This window comes from Podarcis gaigeae, assembly GCF_964106915.1.
Source record: "Podarcis gaigeae genome assembly, chromosome: 1".
Classification (NCBI taxonomy): domain Eukaryota; kingdom Metazoa; phylum Chordata; class Lepidosauria; order Squamata; family Lacertidae; genus Podarcis; species Podarcis gaigeae.
In genome coordinates, this window is record NC_139678.1 from 134,371,015 (window position 1) to 134,391,702 (window position 20,688).

Consider the following 20,688-nt stretch of genomic DNA (forward strand, 5'->3'; position numbering starts at 1 on the left):
GAAAGCATCAAAAGTATCCCAAACCATACGATTGTATTTGGGGCAAATTAATCCAGAGTAACTACCATTTCCTGATTCCGTACTAACAACAGCACACACACAGGCGTGTTGAGTTGGGTCCAACATTAGGGAGGCCGTCACATGCCTCACCCCCACCCCAGTCCAGCCAGGCCTGCTGGGACGCATGGCGTCCCTTTGAGGAGCGCCAGAGCGCCTTCCCAGAAAGCGCTCTGGTGATCACAGCAGTGAGCGGGGAGGGTGAAAAATGCCCTCCACGCCTCCTGCACCCACCAGGTGGGCCAGCGCTTGCCTGAGAATGCTGCCTCAGCAACACCGTCTCACGGCGCTGCCCAGTTGACCTGACCCAGGAGCTCCCTCGCACCTGCAACCCTGTACAGACAAGGGGAGGTGGCACGGCAACGCTATGCTGCAGCCTCTTCTTCACTGGGCCAGACCTGACTCAGGAGCAGAGCTGAGGCTGGGCTCGAGTGCTTGCCTGGGGGCAGCGGGGGATTGTTGGAGGGCCTCAGCTCCCTGCCTACAAATACTGAGGGGGCTGAAGCCCCTTCCGTCTACTCTAGCTGGTGCTCCTGCCAACACATATTACAAGCCTGCACACTGATGGCAGAGACACCCACCTTGAGTGTCCAGTTTGGTGTCCCTCAATCCCCCCACTCCAACATTTGTTTTGTTTTTAAGCACCACTGTGAGAGTCTAAGGTAAATAACACTTTATTATATTTTAGTATATATGCTGCCAAAGCAAGCATGGTAAATAACACTCTAAAATGCACTACAAGCAGTGACCGTTTTAGGCATGTCCTATATGTGTGTATGGGGACGTGGGTGGCGCTGTGGGTTAAACCACAGAACCTAGGACTTGCCCATCAGAAGGTCAGCGGTTCGAATCCCCGCGACGGGGTGAGCTCCCGTTGCTCTGTCCCTGCTCCTGCCAGCCTAGCAGTTCGAAAGCACGTCAAAGTGCAAGTAGATAAATAGGTACCGCTCCAGCGGGAAGGTAAATGGCGTTTCCGTGCGCTGCTCTGGTTCACCAGAAGCAGCTTAGTCATGCTGGCAACATGACCTGGAAGCTGTACGCCGACTCCCTCGGCCAATAAAGCGAGATGAGCACCGCAACCCCAGAGTCGGCCACGACTGGACCTAATGGTAAGGGGTCCCTTTACCTTTATAAGTGTATGACCAAGCAGGCGCACTGAACCCAGAAGTGACCCAAAAGTCACAAAATGGGGTGTGGCAGGCAGGAGTGGGGTTTTTGCAGGTTTTTACAATAGATTTTCAAATATATGTGATTTCACTTAAACGCATGGTGCCTTGGAACTATGACAGAGTTTGAGGCTCAATGCCACTGATAATACTCCCTAGTGGTTTATTAGAACACCACAAGTAAAACATGATGGTACAGTTCCAGTAAGGAAAGCATCTCAGGATGCTTAGTACTGACAGAAACAGCGTATTTAAAAAAAATAAAAATACATACTTCAATGGCGCACAATACTTTGCGCCCTAGATTTTCAAGTTAAAAAAATCAGTCATAACCTTTATGAAAGAATATTAACTTGCAATCTCCAATAATGTTTCTCTGGAATAAAAAAGCTTTTGTAGTTAAGATAAAATGGAAGTATGGCACCCTCAGTGTGGTGACCTCTGACATCAGAATGAACAGAGAGCACCAATATCTGAGGTTATTTTAAAAGCAGCAAGAAAAGGGCAATAATTCAACTTTTATTTCAAATTGAATTCATTTCAGGACAAAACAACCAGCAACTACTAATTTATATTTACTTCCCAAATGTGAAAACTATATTTTACTGCATGGGACTTCAATATAAATAAAAAGTATATGAATAGCCCTTGAGGATATCTAAAGTTCAAAATAGCAACACAGCAGTCAAAGTAAGTGGAGGAAAAGTTAACTCCTCCACACTATCAAAATACAGAGAATAAAATAATTCATTATTTTATGATAGCATTCACAGAACTATTAACATTTTCATCTGTTATTACTGGTGGCTAGCACATTAGCACATAAAAATCACTATATCCTGTTTCTGAACCCAATACTACTACATGGGTGGTGTTTTTTGGTCACATCTATGCAGGACAAAATGTAGAGGCCTCTTTCATGCCACCATCTTATCATAACGTGTCATCTCCACAAGATTGCATTGAGTAGCTAAACACACAGCATTTTGTGTTAATTAAAGCACAGAAGATATACTACGGGGGGGGGGGGGGTTAGCAAAAATGTCACAGACCAAGATAAACATAAGACTGTCAATATGTGGTAACTTCCTAGACATTAAAGGAGCAATTATATCAAAAATTGGGAGTTCAGAACTCCAAGTTTTGAAAAGTCCAGGTTTTGAAAAGAGCATATACCCACATGATGAAAGCCTGGAAAGGCCCAAGCTGAGAGATGTGCTGAGAAATTTGAGAGACTGAAGCTGGCACAGGCTCAAAGAACAGGAACATCAGTAAAAAGAGGCCCGACATACACAGAAACAGCACAAAGCAAAGTTTTGGGGGAGACAAGTGTGCATGCTTAATCCCCAGCCCTCAGATCACAGTAAGTAGAAGGCACAGGGGCTGGAGGTATGAGATGCCACCCCAAGTCTAGCTGGTATGCACAAAGCTAGAGCAACAGCTGGCCAAGCTGGCCCAGTTGAAGCACATTGAAGGCTGTAATACAAGATGCACTCCAGTGTCCCAATACTTTGGGGGCAGCAGATTCTGTAAGTCAGCTAGACAAAGCCTATCCAACCCCTGTAGGAAGTTTTGAAGGCACAGCTCCTTTAATTCTAGGCATCTTCCTAAGTTTCTGTTTGTGGAAGCTTTATAAATCCTTACAGAACACTTAGTCATACTTCTCCAAAGGTAAAAGGTAATGATAATAAGACAGTCAAGTCCCATACAAAGGTGATTATGGGGTGCAGCACGCATCTCAGTTTTCAGGCCAAGGGAGCCAGCGTTTGTCCAGAGACAGCTTTCCGGGTCATGTGGCCAGCAGGACTAAACCGCTTCTGGCACAATGGGACATCGTGACAAGTGCCAGAGCACATGGAAATGCTGTTTACCTTCCTGCTGCAGTAGTACCTATTTATCTACAGTTGCACTGATATGTTTTCAAACTGCTAAGTTGGCAGAAGCTGGTATCAGAAGGGAATGGGGCAGATCTTGCAATTTACCAGGGACAACTACAATGACCCACTGCTTCAGCTTCCACCAACATCTACCCCCACTACTTTAAAACTCTTCATAATTCCTCAAATTCTTCCATTTGTCATTTTCACCCAGAGTACCCTGTTAGACTTCTCTATTCATACCTGATCCCAGATCCTGCTACATGTCTAACACCCCTCGTTCTTTGCAAGATCCTGATTAAAATTCAGAGACGGTAGGTTTCCGAACTTGCTCCATATTGTGTACATAGCCTTAAAACTCACATCATCTATCACTTCTGGTTTCCCATGGTAACATTTTGTTCTAGAAAGAAATGATTTTTGACCTTACCTGGATGGCTTTGAGAACTCATTGCTAGCAGAATTTAAACAAGTGTGAGAAAAAGAGGCTAGCTTCTGAACAGACAACAGTTCTGGAGAGCTTCAGTGCTCCAATGGAACATAGGACGTAAATTCAGGAGGAAACACATTCATAGCCACCAGATAAATTCCAGATCAGAAAGACATTCTATGTTGTGAAGCAATGCAATCCAGCAAGACGGTAGACTATTCAAGTTGTTTTCAAAACGTAATCCTGTAAAGAAAAAATGTCAAATGAATTTGGTTTCTTACATACAGTGTTCATGCTCCCATACTTTACTGCTTGTTATCATCTTACATTTTAAGACACAACAGATCATGATATACCCCTATGCACCTCTCCCAGCATTTCTCCTTTTGCCTTATCTCACTCCCACTGTGCAGTCATTTTTCAGGGCAACAGGAAAGGGTTTTTTAATAAATGCATCAAACAGAAAGTCTCAGCTGTTCGCCTATCAAGCAGCACTGGTTGAAATACAAGTTTTTAGCTAAATTCAGATATTAATTGTGCACATATGCTGACTTGGCCTCCCAATTTAGGGAGAATCTGCTGCTCCAGACACTCGAAGCAGAAGGCCTATTTTATGTTTTCCCTTCAACCCTCCTCCACCCCACCCTGGTGCCTCTCAAACTACTGTTACCCATCACCTGTAATCTCTCCTCCCCTTCTCTTTTCAGTTAACTTTTATCTTATTCCTTCTCACAACAGAATATTAGAATCATGAGAAAATATCAAACATTAAAAACTTCCCTAAACAGGGCTGTCTTCTAAAAGTCAGATAGTTATTCATTTCCTTGTCATCTGATGGGAGGGCGTTGCACAGGGCAGATGCCACCACCAAGAAGGCCCTCTGCCTGGTTCCCTGTAACCTCACTTCTTGCCGTCAGGGAACCGCCCGAAGGCCCTTGGAGCTGGACCTCAGTGTCTGGGCCGAACAATGGGGGTGGAGATGCTCCTTCAGGTATACTGGGCCGAGGACATTTAGGGCTTTAAAGGTCAGCACCAATGCTTTGAACTGTGCTAGGAAACAAACTGGGACCCAATGTAGGTCTTTCAGGACTGGTGTTATATGGTCTCGGGGGCTACACCCAGTCACCAGTCCAGCTGCCGCATTCTGGATTAGTTGTAGTTTCCGGGTCACCTTCAAAGGTAGCCCCACATAGAGCGCATGGCAATAGTCCAAGCGGGAGATAACTAGAGCATGCACCACTCTGGCGAGACAGTCTGCGGGCAGGTAGGGTCTCAGCCTGCGTACCAGATGGAGCTGGTAGACAGCTGCCCTGGACACAGAATTGACCTGTGCCTCCATGGACAGCTGTGAATCCAAAATGACTCCCAGGATGTACACCTGCTCCTTCAGAGGCACTGTTGCCCCATTCAGGACCAGGGAGTCCCCCAACCTGCCCCACCCCTGAAAAAACAGTACTTCTGTAGTTTCCGGGTCACCTTCAAAGGTAGCCCCATGTAGATCGCGCTGCAGTAGTCCAAGAGGGAGATAACAAGAGCATGCACCACTCTGGCAAGACAGTCTGTGGGCAGGTAGGGTCTCAGCCTGCGTACCAGATGGAGCTGGTAGACAACTGCCCTGGACACAAAACTGACCTGCTCCATGGTCAATGGTATCAAAGGCTGCTGAGAGTTCCAGCACAACTAGGAAACAGATTTCACCTTCGTCCCTAGCCCACAGGAGAACTTCAACCAACGTGACCAAGGCAGTTTCAGTCCCATGATGAGGCCTGAGTTCTGATTGGAAGGGATCCAAATGGTCCATATCCTCCAGGCATGCCTGGAGTTCTTCATGTCAGCACTGCTTAGGTTTGCAAAGTTGCATCTGAAGAAACTACAAGACTTCTGGAACAATGTGCTTTGGACAGACAAGACCAAAGTGGAGTTGTCTGGCCAAAATGCATAGCACCACATTTGGCCAAAACCAAGCACAGCGTATCAGCACAAACACCTTGTACCAACTGTCAAGCAGAGTGGCGAAGCGGTGATGAGTTGGGCTTGTTCTGCAGCCACAGGACCTGGGAACCTTGCAGTCATTGAGTCGACTATGAACTCCTCTGTACAGAGAAGTATTCTAGGGTCAAACTCGAGGCCATCTGCCCAAAAGCTGAAGCTTGGCTGAAATTGGGTCATGCAATAGGACAATGGTCCCAAGAACATCAGCAAATCTACAACAGAATGGCTGGAAAAGAAAAGAATCAAGGTGTTGCAATGACCCAGTCAAAATCCAGACCAGAGAGCCGTGCATAAACAAATACCAGCAAACCCAACAAACTGAAGAAACGGTGTAAAGAAGAGTGGGCCAAAAATCCTCCACCACAATGGGAGAGACTGATAAAGTCATCAGAAAACAATTACTTCTAGTCATTGCTGCTAAAGGTGGTTCCAACATGGCTTCTCCCATCTTGGTTTTATTTTTGTTAAATAAATCTTGACACAGTGTAATATGTCCAGTGTTGCTGTTCATCTGAGGTTGTATTGTAAGACTTGTTAAGAAACAGATGATTGTTATTATGTCCTGTAAAACCACAGAATTCAAAGAGGGTATACTTTCTTTTTCCCATAGCAATCTCAGACTCAAAATATAAAAATTAAAAAGACTATGCAAATCTAGAAGGTTGCCTTGCACTAATTTTGACTGCACCAAAATCCAGCTAAAACTTAATCTCTTCTTGCTGGGTGGCATTTTGGATTTCCAAATGTAGCACAGTGAACGTTGCCATAGCTACAGTGGAATTCTACCATAACTACTGCCTTGCAATGGCTTGATGCCTGTATACAAGCAGCTGAGCTGACTTAATTCACCACCCTTTTAAGACTCAAAAGCAGCAACCTGTTTTTGATCCTGGGTTTTTCTCCCCAGTTTTTTCGTAGCAGAAGCTCCCTCAACAAAGTGTGTTACCAATGTAAATAAATGCAGAGCATAGAATGGAGCACTCATTCATCCCAGAAACCAGGCCACACGACACCCATGTACCTGGGAGCAAGCCCCATTGAATTCATAAGAAATTACAGTACTTCCAAAAAGAGGTGTATAGGATTGCACAGTAAACATAAAAGGAGCAATGGCACTTAAGCTCCAAAATCCAGGGAAGGGAGATACAAGGAACCAAAGACACTGGAAAATATGGGAGGGGGTCCTCCATCAGCACCCCCAAAACCAATACTAATAGCAGAAAAAGAAACTTCACCACCTGGCCAAGAATCCTTCCACAGTGGAATTATGAATTTTGGTCACTAAAAAAATGGAACCACATATCAAAGGCAGTAGCTGCCATCTACTTTTCTGAGTGACTCAAAAACTGTAAATACAGTGAGGGGGGGAAGTATTTCATCCCCTGCTAAATTTGCCCGTTTGCCCTCTGGCCAAAAAATGATCAGTCCATAATTTTAATGGTAGGTTTATTGTAGCTGTGAGAGACAGAATAACAACAGGAAAACCCCCAGAAACCCAGAAGACAAAAGTCAGAGATGGATGTGCATTATAATGAGTGAAATAAGTATTTGATCCCCTATCAACCAGCCAGGTGTCAGGCTACCTGGTATCGTCACTGTATGTAATGAGCTGAGATTAGAAGCACCTGCTGTAAGGGAGACGTCTTACCTGTAATCCCAGCTCGTTACATACAGTACCTGTACAAAAGACACCTGTCGAGAGAAGCAATCAATCCAGCAGATTCCAAAGTAGCCACCATGACCAAGACCAAAGAGCTGCCCAAGGATGTCAGGGACAAGACTGTAGACCTGCACAAGGCTGGACTGGGCTACAAGACCATTGCCAAGCAGCTTGGTGAGACGGTGACAACAGTTGGTGCAATAATTCGCAAATGGAAGAAACACAAAATAACTGTCAACCTCCCTCGGTCTTACTGACTTGGAGAGGATCTGCAAAGAGGTGTGGGACAAAATACCTTCTGAGATGTATGCAAACCTGGTGGTCACCTACAATAAACGACTGACCTCTATAATTGCCAACAAGGGTTTTGCCCCCAAGTACTAAGTCATCTTTTGCAAAGGGATCAAATACTTATTTCACTCATTATAATGTCCTGTTTCCTAAACTATTGCTTGCTTACTACTTAGACTTCATTGTACAGGTAATAGATAATAATGTATGTGTTCTCACTGAAATGTAACCATTCCACACGGAAACAGATGTTGACTATATATCTTGTTCTATCTTATCAGCTCAATGATTAAGCCTCTTTGTGGGAAGAAACACTGAGTTTACCAGAACAGTGTCTGGGTGTTGACTTATGAATTGATGTTACTCCTATCAAATACAAGTGATTGTAGAGAAAAAGACTACATCTATATTTCTCTGTCTATACACCTTATTGAGGAGCACTTGTCCTTGGTGATATATTTTTCTGTGACTTATAGAAGACACCAGACAAAAGTGTACTGTAACGGCTGCTGCCACAGTAGTGAAGTGTTTCTTGACAGAATAAATGCAAATCGAGTACCTTACAGAACTATCACTCTCCCCTGTGGAGCTGTTTATTGAAAAACTAATCATCAAGTATGCCTCATTCATAACCAACCAAGAAAAGGCGATCAATAATTCTGATGGTAACAAGCCCCAAATAAACATCCATTGGTTCTACTGAATAGCTGCAAATTTAAGGCAAATCCATCCAATGCCAGATTAGGAGGACATCCAAACAGTCATGATGTAACTTTAGAATGCAATTTTAAAAGCATCTTCATACAAAACTTTATACAAAGGGTTACATGTAAACTCTGCTGACAAATTCCAACACAAAACTTACAGATAATTTCACAGAGCTTTACTTTTAGAAGTTTATAAACTAATCAGACTCACACTTTTCCAAATGCTACCACATGTCTTCCTGTAATGCATGACAAAGTATTAACACTCATAAACTAGCTTAAAGAGCTATCCAGATAAAATTCAGACACAGAAATTTCTTACAAGATTGCCACATACTAAAAACAAGCAGACTGCACACCCTCACTGCACAAAATATTAATTTCAAAACATAGTAAAACAAATAGGGGAAAGAACGGTCTCAGGTAATTGAGAAAGTACTGTGGTGCAGCAGACAATGAGGACTGGGGGAGCTGGATGCAAATCTCCATCCAGCCTTAAAGCTCCACTGAGCAAATATGGCCCAGTTACTTTTTCTCAGACTAACAAACTTCATAGTGCTGCAAGAATAACATGGAAAATGGCAGCGTAGCAGGTATTCCAACTTGAGATATTCTATTATAGATCACTGCTATATACATTTTCGGCTTTGTATTCTTGTTTAAAAAAAAAGTGTGCCTAGACATTCCGTTGTTGCGCCCATAACCCAGGTGTAAGGTGCCATTTAGCTCCTAGCTTTCCTCTCTCTGTTTCTAACACTGATTATTTGTACCCAGCACATCAGACTGAGTTGCCCCAGCCACTCTGGGCGGCATATATATGGATACATAGCAGTATGGAATGTATTCAACTGCATTTTACTCATAGATTTGTTGAAATTAATGAAGATAACTAAGTTACATAGGCCCATTAATGTCAATGGGTTTACTATGAGTAGAGCTTAGTTGAATACCGCCCCATGTTCTTATTTGATAGGGGTTTTTTGTTGTTGTTGAAACAATCCATCATGATATTCTACAAAACAGGGGAAATAACCAAACTCAGATACAAATACCTTATTATTACTATAGTTAAAATGTTTGTCTGCAAATTACAGCTAGCTACTTAGAAAAACTGACAGTTTTAGAAGACTGGGTGAATTGTCCTCCATCTGATATCCTAAAGCAGAGTTTTCCAAACTGTGTGTCGCGACACATTAGTGTGTCAGCTGCAGTGTGTAGGTGTGTCACATGAATGCTCCCCACACGCTTCCTGGGGCTGGAAAGGGTTAGCTTTAACCTCCAGTTAGCTAGTAAAACTGAATTACTGTGTCACAAAATTATGCATGTCCAAAAAGTGTGTCGCCAACTTGAAAAGCTTGGAAAGCTGTGTATTGTAGTCATAGCTCGGGTTGAATATGCTTCAGGATGAGCGCTTTCGGGTTGCGCTCCATGGCGACCTGCAAGTAACAGAGCGCGTTACTTCTGGGTTTCACAGCTTGCGCATGTGCAGACAGTCAAAATGATGTCACATGCATGCGCGGAAGTGACGAATCCCGTTCGCATCCTGAGGTACCACTGTATACAATCATGCATGCACACACCACAGCACACACTGTGAAGCATGTGGCAAGAAGCAGACACACGCACTTCTTATGTGTTGCTTTCCCACCCCCTTTTAGAAAGTAGAGAGATTGTGACAACCAGGCATTGATACACACTCCCATGGTCTGGTATGCAGTATAGATAGAAAAGCAATCTGTTTCCTTGCACCAACCCACCCTTAGAATATGTATTGAAACAAGAAATAAGATGTATGTTTCAGAAATCATGCATTGCATTTTAAGCAGGGTTTTCAGTCAGAACAGCTTGAAGTACAAGCTTTGTGTATGTTATTTATTCTGAACAAAGATCAGCAGAAGCTACAGAAGCTTTACTATTAATTCACCTTTGAAGGTGGCTATCAATGTATTAGTACAGTTTACATTTAATGTGTACAATAAATCTTTACAAATCCTGATTTGAACTCCATTCTACATCTGCAAAATGGGAACAACCATGACAGATGATGATATACCAGATGATAGAGAGAATTACAGTTGTACCTCAGAAGTCGAACAGAATCCATTCTGACTTCCAAAGCGCAGCTTCTGATTGGCTGCAGGAAGCCGCGGAAGTCCCGTCAGACGTTCGGAATTCAAAAGAACGTTTGAAAACTGGAACACTCACTTCTGGTTTTCGATCGTTCAGGAGCCGGAACATTAGACTCCCAAGGTGTTCGGAAGCTGAGGTGCAATTGTAGTGAAATTAGGAAGCTTTGCTAACTAAATCACTGTGAACTTGAAAGACTGTAACAACGCCTGAAGTCCACTCCAAATATCCAACACTTTGTTCTGCTAGATACCTGAAGACACACGTGTGTCATCCAATATTTAAAACAGCAAATGATGAAGCTTGCACCACAAGCACACAAGCACCCTCAAACCCTTGCCAAGGAAGCAAACCATCACCTGGCACGCGGGTGGGGAGGAATAAGAGCCTGCAGGATTAGGCCAATGGCTAATGGTGTAGTGGTTAAGAGCAGTGGACTTGTAATCTGGTGAACCGGGTTCGATTCCCTGCTCCTCCACACAGCCTCACAGAGTGTTTGTTGTGGGGGAGGAATGGAAAAGGAGATTGTTAGCTGCTTTGAGACACCTTGGGGTAGTGATAAAGCTGGCTATCAAATCCAAATTCTTCTTCTTCTCCACCTCCTCCTCCTCGTGGCCAAGCAGATACTTATGGGAAGCAAGCAAGCAGGCAGGCCTTGAGCACAAGAGCACTATCATCTTCTGCAGTTTTCAGCAACTAGTATTCAAAACATATGGCCTCCAAGCATGGAGATAGCCACTGTGGCAAGTAGCCATTGATAGGCTTGTTGTTAGCATCCATCTGTCTCAAGAGACGGAGTGTGCCTCCGGGGGTGAAGTCAAACCGCTGTGTTAGCAGCACCAAAGTGACCTCCCTGGGGTGCACGTCTCGACAGAGTGTTTTGAAGTCCTGGGGTGCCCAGAAGACAAGACCACCCTCTCAGCCTCACTGAGGTGGTCCAAAGGAAAGCAGAGCAATAGGTTTGGCACCAGCTTGGCCAAACTGGAAGGAGGGATACAAGGCCCACTCTGGATTTGTGTTGGGAAGAGCTTTCCAAACTGGCTGTCGTGACACAATAGTATGTAAGCAGCAGGGTGTCTGTTTCACACGATTGCTCCCCATGCTCCTCTTGGGGCTGGAAAAGGGTTAGTTGTGTCACAAAATGATGCATGTCTTACAAGTGTGTCACCAAGGTGTTATTTGCAGATGACACCTCACTAACAATCAAAAATCCATTGGAAAATATGCAAGTAATAGAGGCACATTTGAAAAAATTTGAAGAAATAACAGGGTTGTGAATTAATTAGTCCAAATCAGAGATGATAATATTTAACTACGATGAAGATGAAAACAATTTTTTTTGAAAGAAATTTTAAAAAATTAAATTTAAGAAATGTAATAAAGTACTTGGGAATAAATATAACATTAAATTTAAAAAATTTAAAGAGAATCTTAACAAATTAAAGAGGGAAATTAAGGAAAAACTGGAGGAATATAAGAAAATTAAGCTATTAACAATTAACAAAAAGATGAACAGGTCAAGTCGGTAATGATACACTGGGCGAGAGACTTGAGACATATTCAGATGGCAGATTGGGAAAGGTTATGAAAACAGACCTGAAATTTCCAGCCTGTTGTACTTTGAAAGAGAATTACATGAAAATGATGTACCGGTGGTATTTGGCTCTGACTAAGTTGGCAAAAATATATAGGACATATACAAATAAAAAGTCCCTACCAGAGAAGAATGGCAAACCAAGCTGATGGACTATGCTGAAATGGCAAAGCTGACTGGAAACCTCAGGAACCAAGAGGACAAAAATTTTACAAAAGAATGGGGAAAAAAATATGTTACTTAAAAGACCACTGTAAGCAGATGGAAACACTGGCAGGATTTTGATTCCACTTGTAATGTAATAATTACCATGGAAAATATGGATTAATATAATAGAGAAGGGGTCAGCAAACTTTTTCAGCAGGGGGCCGGTCCACTGTCCTTCAGACCTTGGGGGGGGGCGGACTATATTTTTTTGGAGGGGGGGGGAGGAAATGAACGAATTCCTATGCCCACAAATAACCCAGAGACGCATTTTAAATAAAAGCACACATTCTACTCATGCAAAAACATGATGATTCCTGGACCACCTGCAGGCCAGATTTAGAAGGCAATTAGGCCGGATCCGGCCCCCGGGCCTTAGTTTGCCTACCCATGTAATAGAGTATGGAAGAAGATGCAGTTTTAATGTTTAAAATGGGACTCCAGGGAGGGGGAGGGGGAAAGTCCTGATATTCGGAGAAATCTCTGTATATGGATATGCATCTGAATTTTTAAAAATATAATTTTGTATTGTAAAACCAAATAAAAACGATTTCATAAAAAATTAAGCTTTCATGGTTTGGAAGAATAGTGATAATTACAATGAAAATTTTGTCTAGAATAAATTTTTTATTCAGAACGTTACCAATTAAGATATGGGGGACAGAGATAAAGGGTTGGCAAAGTATAATTAATAATTTTTTCAATGAGGATAAGAAAACTAGAATAGAAGATGGTATAAACCCCAGAAAACAGGTTTAATGGGTCTCTCCAACATAAAGTTATATTATATAGCAAATCAGTTAAGATATATCATAGATGGGATAACAGAACAAAGAGAGTTAGAATGGTTAGAGAGTGGTACACAGAAAGTAACAGAGAAGTTAGTGAATATATTTCTTATCAAACTAAATAGGCAATGGTAGCAGAATACTGAAAATCCCTTATTAAGAAATATCATTGGGATATGGGTGAAATATAAAGGAAAACTGATACCAGCAAATTCCCCACTAACTCTGGCGGTGATGATAGAAGACTTCCCAGGAAATTTTAAAAAGGAAATTGAAAAAGAAGCAAAAGAGAAAATTTAAAATAAAAGAATGGGTGGAGAAAATGAAAAGCAAAGAACAACTTAGAGAAGGTCTAACTGCAGGAAGTAAAATAACTTGGTTTAACTGTATACAACCGGAGCAATGGACAAGGAAGTGTTAAGCGAAAACAAGAACTGCAAAGAATATACAAAATTTGGAAAAAAAAATTATAAAAAAGGGAGATAAAGAAGAAATAGTTATAAAAGGTGAAACCAGTGAAATGTATAAAATGTAAGTAGAAATGGAGGATCAGCAAGATCAATTAAAAGAGGTGTGGGAAAAGGAGACAACAAGGCAGATAGACTTATGGTAGTTTGGAGATGGTATTTAACACCAGTCAGATTAAATCAAATAAACAATGACTATTTGGTGTTATGTTGGAGGGGATGCCAGGAAACCAGGACTTATGTTCACACGTGGTGGGGGTGTAAATATTTACAAATTTTTGGGCAAAGGGTGTTTAAAGAGATAAAAGAAATCACTGGGTCAAAGCTGACCAAAAGTCCAGTGGTAACATTATTATCAATTTATGATGGGGTATAAGGTTCGCAGGCTATGAAGAACTTGCTTACAAATTTATTGACAGCTACACAAGTTATTATAGCTAGGAAGTGGAAGGGGCAAGATGAATATAAAATGGAAGAATGGTATAAAGAAGTGTGGGATATAAATATTAATGATAAATGAACATGTGCTATTAAGGTAAGTCGGGGAATACGCAGGAAAAATTATTTTGAAGAGATATGGAAGGTGTTTGAAGAATCTGTACTGTTAAAATGGAAAGGGATCAAACTATTGCAAGAGGTGTTAAATTTTTCGGAGATTGGATAGTTAAAATGGAATGGTCTTGGTGGTGGGGTGCACATTTTTATTCTTATTTATTATTATCACTTTGTCAAAATAAAATTATAAAAGGGGGGGGGGTTTGTCATCAACATGAAAAGTTTGGAAAGCTCTGGTGTAGGTGTTTTCTCCTTAGCCTCACCATATATATTATGGTGCTTGGGTCTAAGAACCAGGCCCTTTAAACCCAGCAGGAGGCCACAGCAATCCCCTCCCTCTCTGCTGCCCTGTTCCTCCTAAGTACCCTTCGGATCAGAGGCAAGAAAAGAATGGCATGCAACTATACGGCAATTCTGACATCGGGGCATCCATGCCCAAGGCCCCTTGGGTCCTGAGAAGAGAAAAGAACATGCTCGGCTTCCTGTTTTCCAGACTTATAAACAGGTTCACCACAGGCATTCAGAACATGTCTGTGATCTGTAGAATCACCTGTTGATGTAGACTCCATTCTACTTAAACATTGGACAATGTGGTTGGCTGACAGGGATTCTAGATGTTTCTCTGTCTAATCCAGACAGTGATATATGGACCCCTGTCTATTTATCTCTGGGGCCTTGGTGGTCATATTGCCCATGAGAACATAGACATCTATGGATTACCAGAGGTAAGAAATGGAGACGGACCAACCTTACTGCTTGCAGCTCCAGATAGTTTATCAGTCTTTCTGCCTCTTCCAGGCCCAAAGTTAAATGGATTCCCCCCCCCAAATGATTTTCACGACCTTATGTATGTGCCCCTTAATCTGAGAGCCACACATCCACAGTGATCTGGAGCACCTCCTGGAAGGAGACTTCCCTATAAAGAGCTGCAGAGAGCTACCAGAGTAGAGAACGCCTCACCCTTTTGCTCAGTTGAACTTTTAACATAGTGGTGGTGTACAATCTCTTATTGATAAAGGGAGGAAAGCCGACTGGCGCAGACTTGAATGGAATCGCACCCATGGGATGGACCCTATGGAAGCAATTATTGCTCCCTGGGCTAGATGGAAGATGTCTAGCCTTTGTGAAACAAAAACTACTCCCACCACCTTATGAAGTAAGGAGATATGCTTCCTTGGCAGACTCACCATGCCATCTGGGTGCTGATCACTGCTGCTAGATGTGTCATCTCCTGTAAAGCTCCTAGCTAACTCCTTTCCATATTTATCTGAAATCATGCTGGCAATCCTGTGTTGTTGTGACATCCTGATGGTGGGCATGTGGGAGAGAGTCTGAGCACACAAGAATGCCAACCAGGTAAAGGAACATGTGAATACCCTGCCTTCTCAAATGTAGTACCACTGCCACCTATAGCTTTGTAAACATGCTTGGAGCAATAGTTAAACCAAATGAGAGAGCTGCATTGATAGCATCTACTCGGGTAGACAGAGCACACCTTCTGGCAATGCAGTGGGGGAATCTGTATATAAAACTAGACTTCTGTCAAGTCCTGTAAGTACATGAAGTCCCCAGACTCAACGTTCTCCAGTAATGTCTGGAGAGTCTCCATCCAGAACTTTCTTATCAACAATCAAATGACCCACTTCAAATTCAATATGGTATTCTGGTCCCCCAACTTATTGGGAATAGCGAATAGAATCTGAGAATATGGCACAACTTCTGTTGCCTTGACTTCCTGAAGATGCTTGATGACCTGTAGCGTCAATTGATGTTTTTGACACTTGCAGGCCCTGGAGCAAGAAGCAAAGTGGTGAAGCATCCATCTGACGATGCTCAGAATCCATTGCTCCATGGTGGAAGCCAACCACTGGTATGGGTGCCTGGTCATGCCTATTGCTGTTACTATTGTTGCCTTCCCTGCCAAACTACCAGCCTGCCTGCCTGACCAGCTTTGGAGAAGGTAGTCTAGCTCTACCACTGCTGTCATGGAGCAAAGCCCTGTCCACCCCAGGAGGGCCTAGAACCTCTGCCATCCCTGGGAGCATAGCAAATCTTAACAGAATGAAAGGAGGAAAGGGTGCCCTTGCTTCCCCTCCAATCATCTCTTTGGTCCCTGGAGCAATGCTTTCCTCTTGTGACTAGCTTCCACCAAGACATAACCAAGCCCATCCCCAAAAAGTTTGCCCTCATTTAAGGGGTCACTGGAAAACTTCTCTTGGCCTTTACCTTTGCTTTCCAATTATTAGGTCATAGCTGCCTGTGAACAGCTACATCCATGATTATGGCCCTGACAAAGAACTGTAGTGCATCCACTGAAGTATGGCACATTTGCACAGCCCCTGCAGTAAGTGGGTGCAGACAAACCTCAGATCCTGAACACTGAAAACCCGGAAGTAAATGCTCCAGTTTTCAACGTTTCAGAAGCTGAATGTCCAACGCGGCTTCCACTTGAATGCAGGAAGCTCCTGCAGCCAATTGGAAGCCGCGTCTCAGTTGTTGAACATTTTGGAAACCAAATGGGCTTCCAGAACAGATTATGTTCAACAACCAAGGCTTGACTGTATCCACATATAGAAATTCCCAGGGGTTTTTCCAGGGGGAAATCACAGGAACTCAGTTCTGGCATCTCTGTTGGGTGCCATTGCCATTCTAAAAGAATGAGGGTGGTGTTCATGGTGAGTTCCAGCACCTCTTTTTCTAGAAAAACAGCACTGGAAATTCCTGGAAATAGCACTGGAAACTCCGATTTGAGAGCCTGTGCAAAGAGGAAGGAAGAGTTGTTTAGGTTCATGCCTGAAAGGTGTGTGGTCAGCCTCACTTTCAAGGCCAAAACTGTTTGCCTGAGATGTTAAACCAAGCCAACTCTTGTGGGGCTTTGAAGGAGGACCTGCACTTGTATGGTGGCACTTACACACTTCAAAGACTTTCCAGCACCCTCTGGAACTCTGCCACTGGAGTGGGGGAGGAAAAATAGAAGGCAGCAGAAGAGGGCATCCCCCCCCCCCCCCGCCGCCTCCTTCCAAGATGGTGGCCAAAGTAAGAAAAACATGGGGGCCTAATGTGATCAGTAGAATGTTTGGGATCTGGTAGGCTCTGCTTGTGTGTTCTGCTCCAGAATCAGCCTTCCCTTCAGGGTGTTCCGTTAAGTTTCAGCTAAGAGGGACCAACAGCCTCTTCTTGTTTCTTGCCTCATACTTATCTCATGTTGTTGTATTTAGTTTCTCTCATTATGTTAATTTGTTATAGTTTTCTTTATTATTAAAGCTTAGTTTACATTTAAGTAAGCCACTTATTTTTCCTCAAAGAAAAACATACTCTGCTGAGGAAAGGTGTCGAATGTCCTAAACTGGGTAAGTGAGGGGATATTTTCCCAGTTTGCTAGGAGGATTGATTTTGTCCATCACCTCCCAGCTCCACAACATCCACGGGGCTGCAGTCTGAGGGGTCACATACCCCTGGATGCCCAGGAAGGGTCCACAACCTGTACTGCTGTCTACAGCAGGGGGCACTTGCCAGGCCATGGGCATAAAGGCCCTGGCTGAGACATCTGAGCAGCTCTAGGACAAGGCCTTTTTCTTCTGGGAGCACTGAGCCGGGATGCCAACTTGAATAAAATAGGGGGGGGGAGGTAAGCCTCACCCTGCATAATTGACCACATGATGCAGCGCATGCAGCCACACACACCATTTGAATGGTAACACCATCAACTTGGGGGGCAGCCCCCCAATGTTTTATTGGGAGGACCAAAGACCCCTCAGCCCCTGGAAGTTGGCTCCTATGTGAGGGGAGGGATACCATGGCCAGACCCTCTCTCCCAAGTTCCCTGCTTACCAAAGCAAGGTGTTGTGTTGCCAGAGCCGCCACTGAGGTGCACCTGGGCAGTGAGCCCCAGAGCCCCCTCCGCATGCAACCTGAGGCCGCTCCATGTCAGCAGATGAGTTAGCAAAGATGGCTGGCGAGGTCAGGCTTTCCAGTGCCTCAGCCCTCCAATCCCTTCCTTTCTCCACTCTTTCCTCGTTCATTCGTTCATTCTTTCGTTCTTTCTTTCCTCCCTCCCTCCCTCTCCCTCTCTCTCACACACAAGCACTGCAGTGCAGTCCTAAGGTGGGAAGCAGGAGAAAGGCCGGGTGGCCAAATTTGGGGCGGGGATCAAAGCTCAAGGCTATCTTAGAGCTATGCAGAGAGCAACCTGCTGTAAAGTTGGTCAGGAAGTAAGTAACTAAATAAATAATTTATTATTATTATTATTTATACCCCGCCCATTAGGCTGGGTTTTCCCAGCCAATCTGGGAGGCTCCCAACAGAATTAAAAGCACAATACAACACAAAACACAAAAAAATTCCCTAAACAGGGCTGCCTTCCGATGTCTTCTAAAAGTCAGATAGTTGTTTATTTCCTTGACAGCTGCCCTGGACACCGAATTGACCTATGTCTCCATGGACAGCTGTGAGTCCAAAATGACTCCCAGGCTGCGCACCTGGTCCTTCAGGGGCACCGTTACCCCATTCAGGACCAGGGAGTCCTCCACACCTGCCCGTCCCATCCCCCCAAAACAGTACTTCTGTCTTGTCAGGTTTCAACCTCAATCTGTTAGCTGCCATCCGTCCTCCAACTGCCTTCAGACACTCACACACGACCTTCACCGCCTTCACTGGTTCTGATTTTAGAGAGGTAGAGCCCAACCCCCCTGATGGTCTCTCCCAGCGGCTTCATATAGATGCTAAAAAGCATGGGGGAAGAGGACGGAACCCTGAGGCACCCCACTAGTGAGAGCCCAAGGGTCCAAACACTCATCCCCCCCCCACTTTCTGGACACTTTCAGGAAGGAGCAGCTCCCAGCCCCTCTAGACGGTCCAGAAGACTGTCATGGTCGATGGTATCAAAATGGTATCCTGACCCACTCAGATGACCTCTTCTCAATTTACTTCTTCCTGTTCAGTGGAGCAAGTGGTCAGGGACAACCATACATGGATCCCCTTCTCCATCTGCAGGAAATGTCAACTGATGCATCAGTCAAGTACTTTTGAGGGTTGAAGAGGTCCGTCTGACAAAGAGAGGGTAGAGAGGGAAAGGTCAGGCTTAATGAAAGGAATGGCTTTCTAAAACCATTCATTCATTTGAACATGACTATGTTCTCAAAGATTTCAAGCAAGGAAAATTCCCATTCCTACCTGGAGATGTCAGGGATTGAACTGGCACCTTCTGTAGACAAAGCAAATGCCCTACCACTGAGCCATGGGCCCTGCCCATATTTAGTTTAGATTTTACACACACCTCAGCCAAATCATTCAACACAGTGGTTGCTGGTGATCACCCGGGCTAGAGGGAGCAGGAACAGAGACAGCATCCCAAAGAAGGCTAGGCAGAATAACAATAGGCAAGAACACTGCAAGGTGCAAGGCTACAGTGAGTAAACCCACTGAGCATAGTGGGACTTCTGGGTAAAATGCATAGGACTGCTAGTAATTATAGCGTAAACAAACATTACATATAGTGAAAATGCAATAATCTTATACAGTCCAGCAAACATGACCTCAAAAACAGTGTTATTTTACAACCCAGTGCTATAAACGTTTACTCACAAATGAGCCTTGTAGAATGCATTAGGACTTGCTCCCAAGAAAGCACATATTGAATTGCCATTTTAGGATTCTCTTCTTTCTACTGGTCCTGTTCTTCTGCCTTTAAGAGCAGTTTGCAATGCAGAAATTAAGCAGGCGAAGCTCTTCACAGCATGGCTACTGGTACTCATAGGAGAAGAAATAGTAAAAAAGCTGGCAATTCTGCTGCCAGCTATATAGTCTAGAAAGATGCCAGAGGTCATAAAATTGCAGGGACAAGTATGATAACCACCTTTTCTCTACACAAAACTACTGTACCTTTAACTGCTACAGCAGAGGCAGATACTCAACAGGTGTATCTTTCCTAAGAATGAAGATTCAACAAAATTTAAGAGGCTGCCCCAGGCATTGAAATGCATTCACTAAATTTTAACAGCCACAGCTCTGTTGCCAAACCCCATTTCAGGGCATGCAAACTTGTCAGACCCAAAGCCAATTAATTTAAGACCAACGGAGTGTACAAGCCAAAACAAAAACACATACACAAAACAAAGCTACAAAATGCCATTTCAGGGCAATCAAAGACCTCCCCTCTCGCATCCAAAGCATTAAGAGTAAGGAAGGAAAGGGGAGAGGAGATTAAAACTATATTGTTGCTGCTGGTCTGGTTCTGAGAGCTCCCAGGGTTGCGACTACTGCTTTCATGGGAGTCAGTGCTTGAAGTCAGTGTTAGAAACTGAGATATGAAAGCTAGGAGCTAAATGGCACCTTAAACCTAGGTTATGGGAACAACAATGGAATGTCTACAAGAATACAAAGCTGAAAATGAATGAACCGCAGCTAAAATATTATGTTCATTTTTCACATGTTCTAGTCCTTCCCCCACCCACCCCCCAAATATTCTTAAGAGGATCTCTTCTCCAGGCTTCAGAGAGTAGCTGGAAGTGGGGAAGCAGAAAAAGTCCTCCTTTCCTTCCACTCTGCAGTTTTAATTTGAAATCTTAGTTGCAGAATTGCGCCCAGAGCTCAGAAACTGCTCGTGCTAATGAAATTCCCTGTCACAAAATATGCCTAGAACAACAGGAGTTTCAAACACTGCTTGAAATTAAATGGTTATGGATGTTACTCACAGACACAATTTATGCCAAAAACTTTTTCCTCATGATTAATGTAAAATATCTGTGCCCTGATTGGCTAGGTGCCACCAATCA

The 20,688-nt window shown here is 43.6% G+C and overlaps 1 protein-coding gene across 10 annotated transcripts in view; it reads right to left on the reverse strand.

The window, feature by feature from the left end:
* HDAC4 (histone deacetylase 4) overlaps positions 1 to 20,688 on the reverse strand; it is a 124,849-nt gene that overhangs the window by 92,064 nt on the left and 12,097 nt on the right. For all 10 annotated transcript variants that reach the window (XM_083705658.1, XM_083705657.1, XM_083705660.1 and 7 more), the window contains exon 2: positions 3,531 to 3,773. In XM_083705658.1, coding sequence (XP_083561784.1) covers positions 3,531 to 3,552 — 22 coding nt within the window. In that variant the 5' untranslated portion in view covers positions 3,553 to 3,773. The remainder of the gene's footprint in view (positions 1 to 3,530; positions 3,774 to 20,688) is intronic.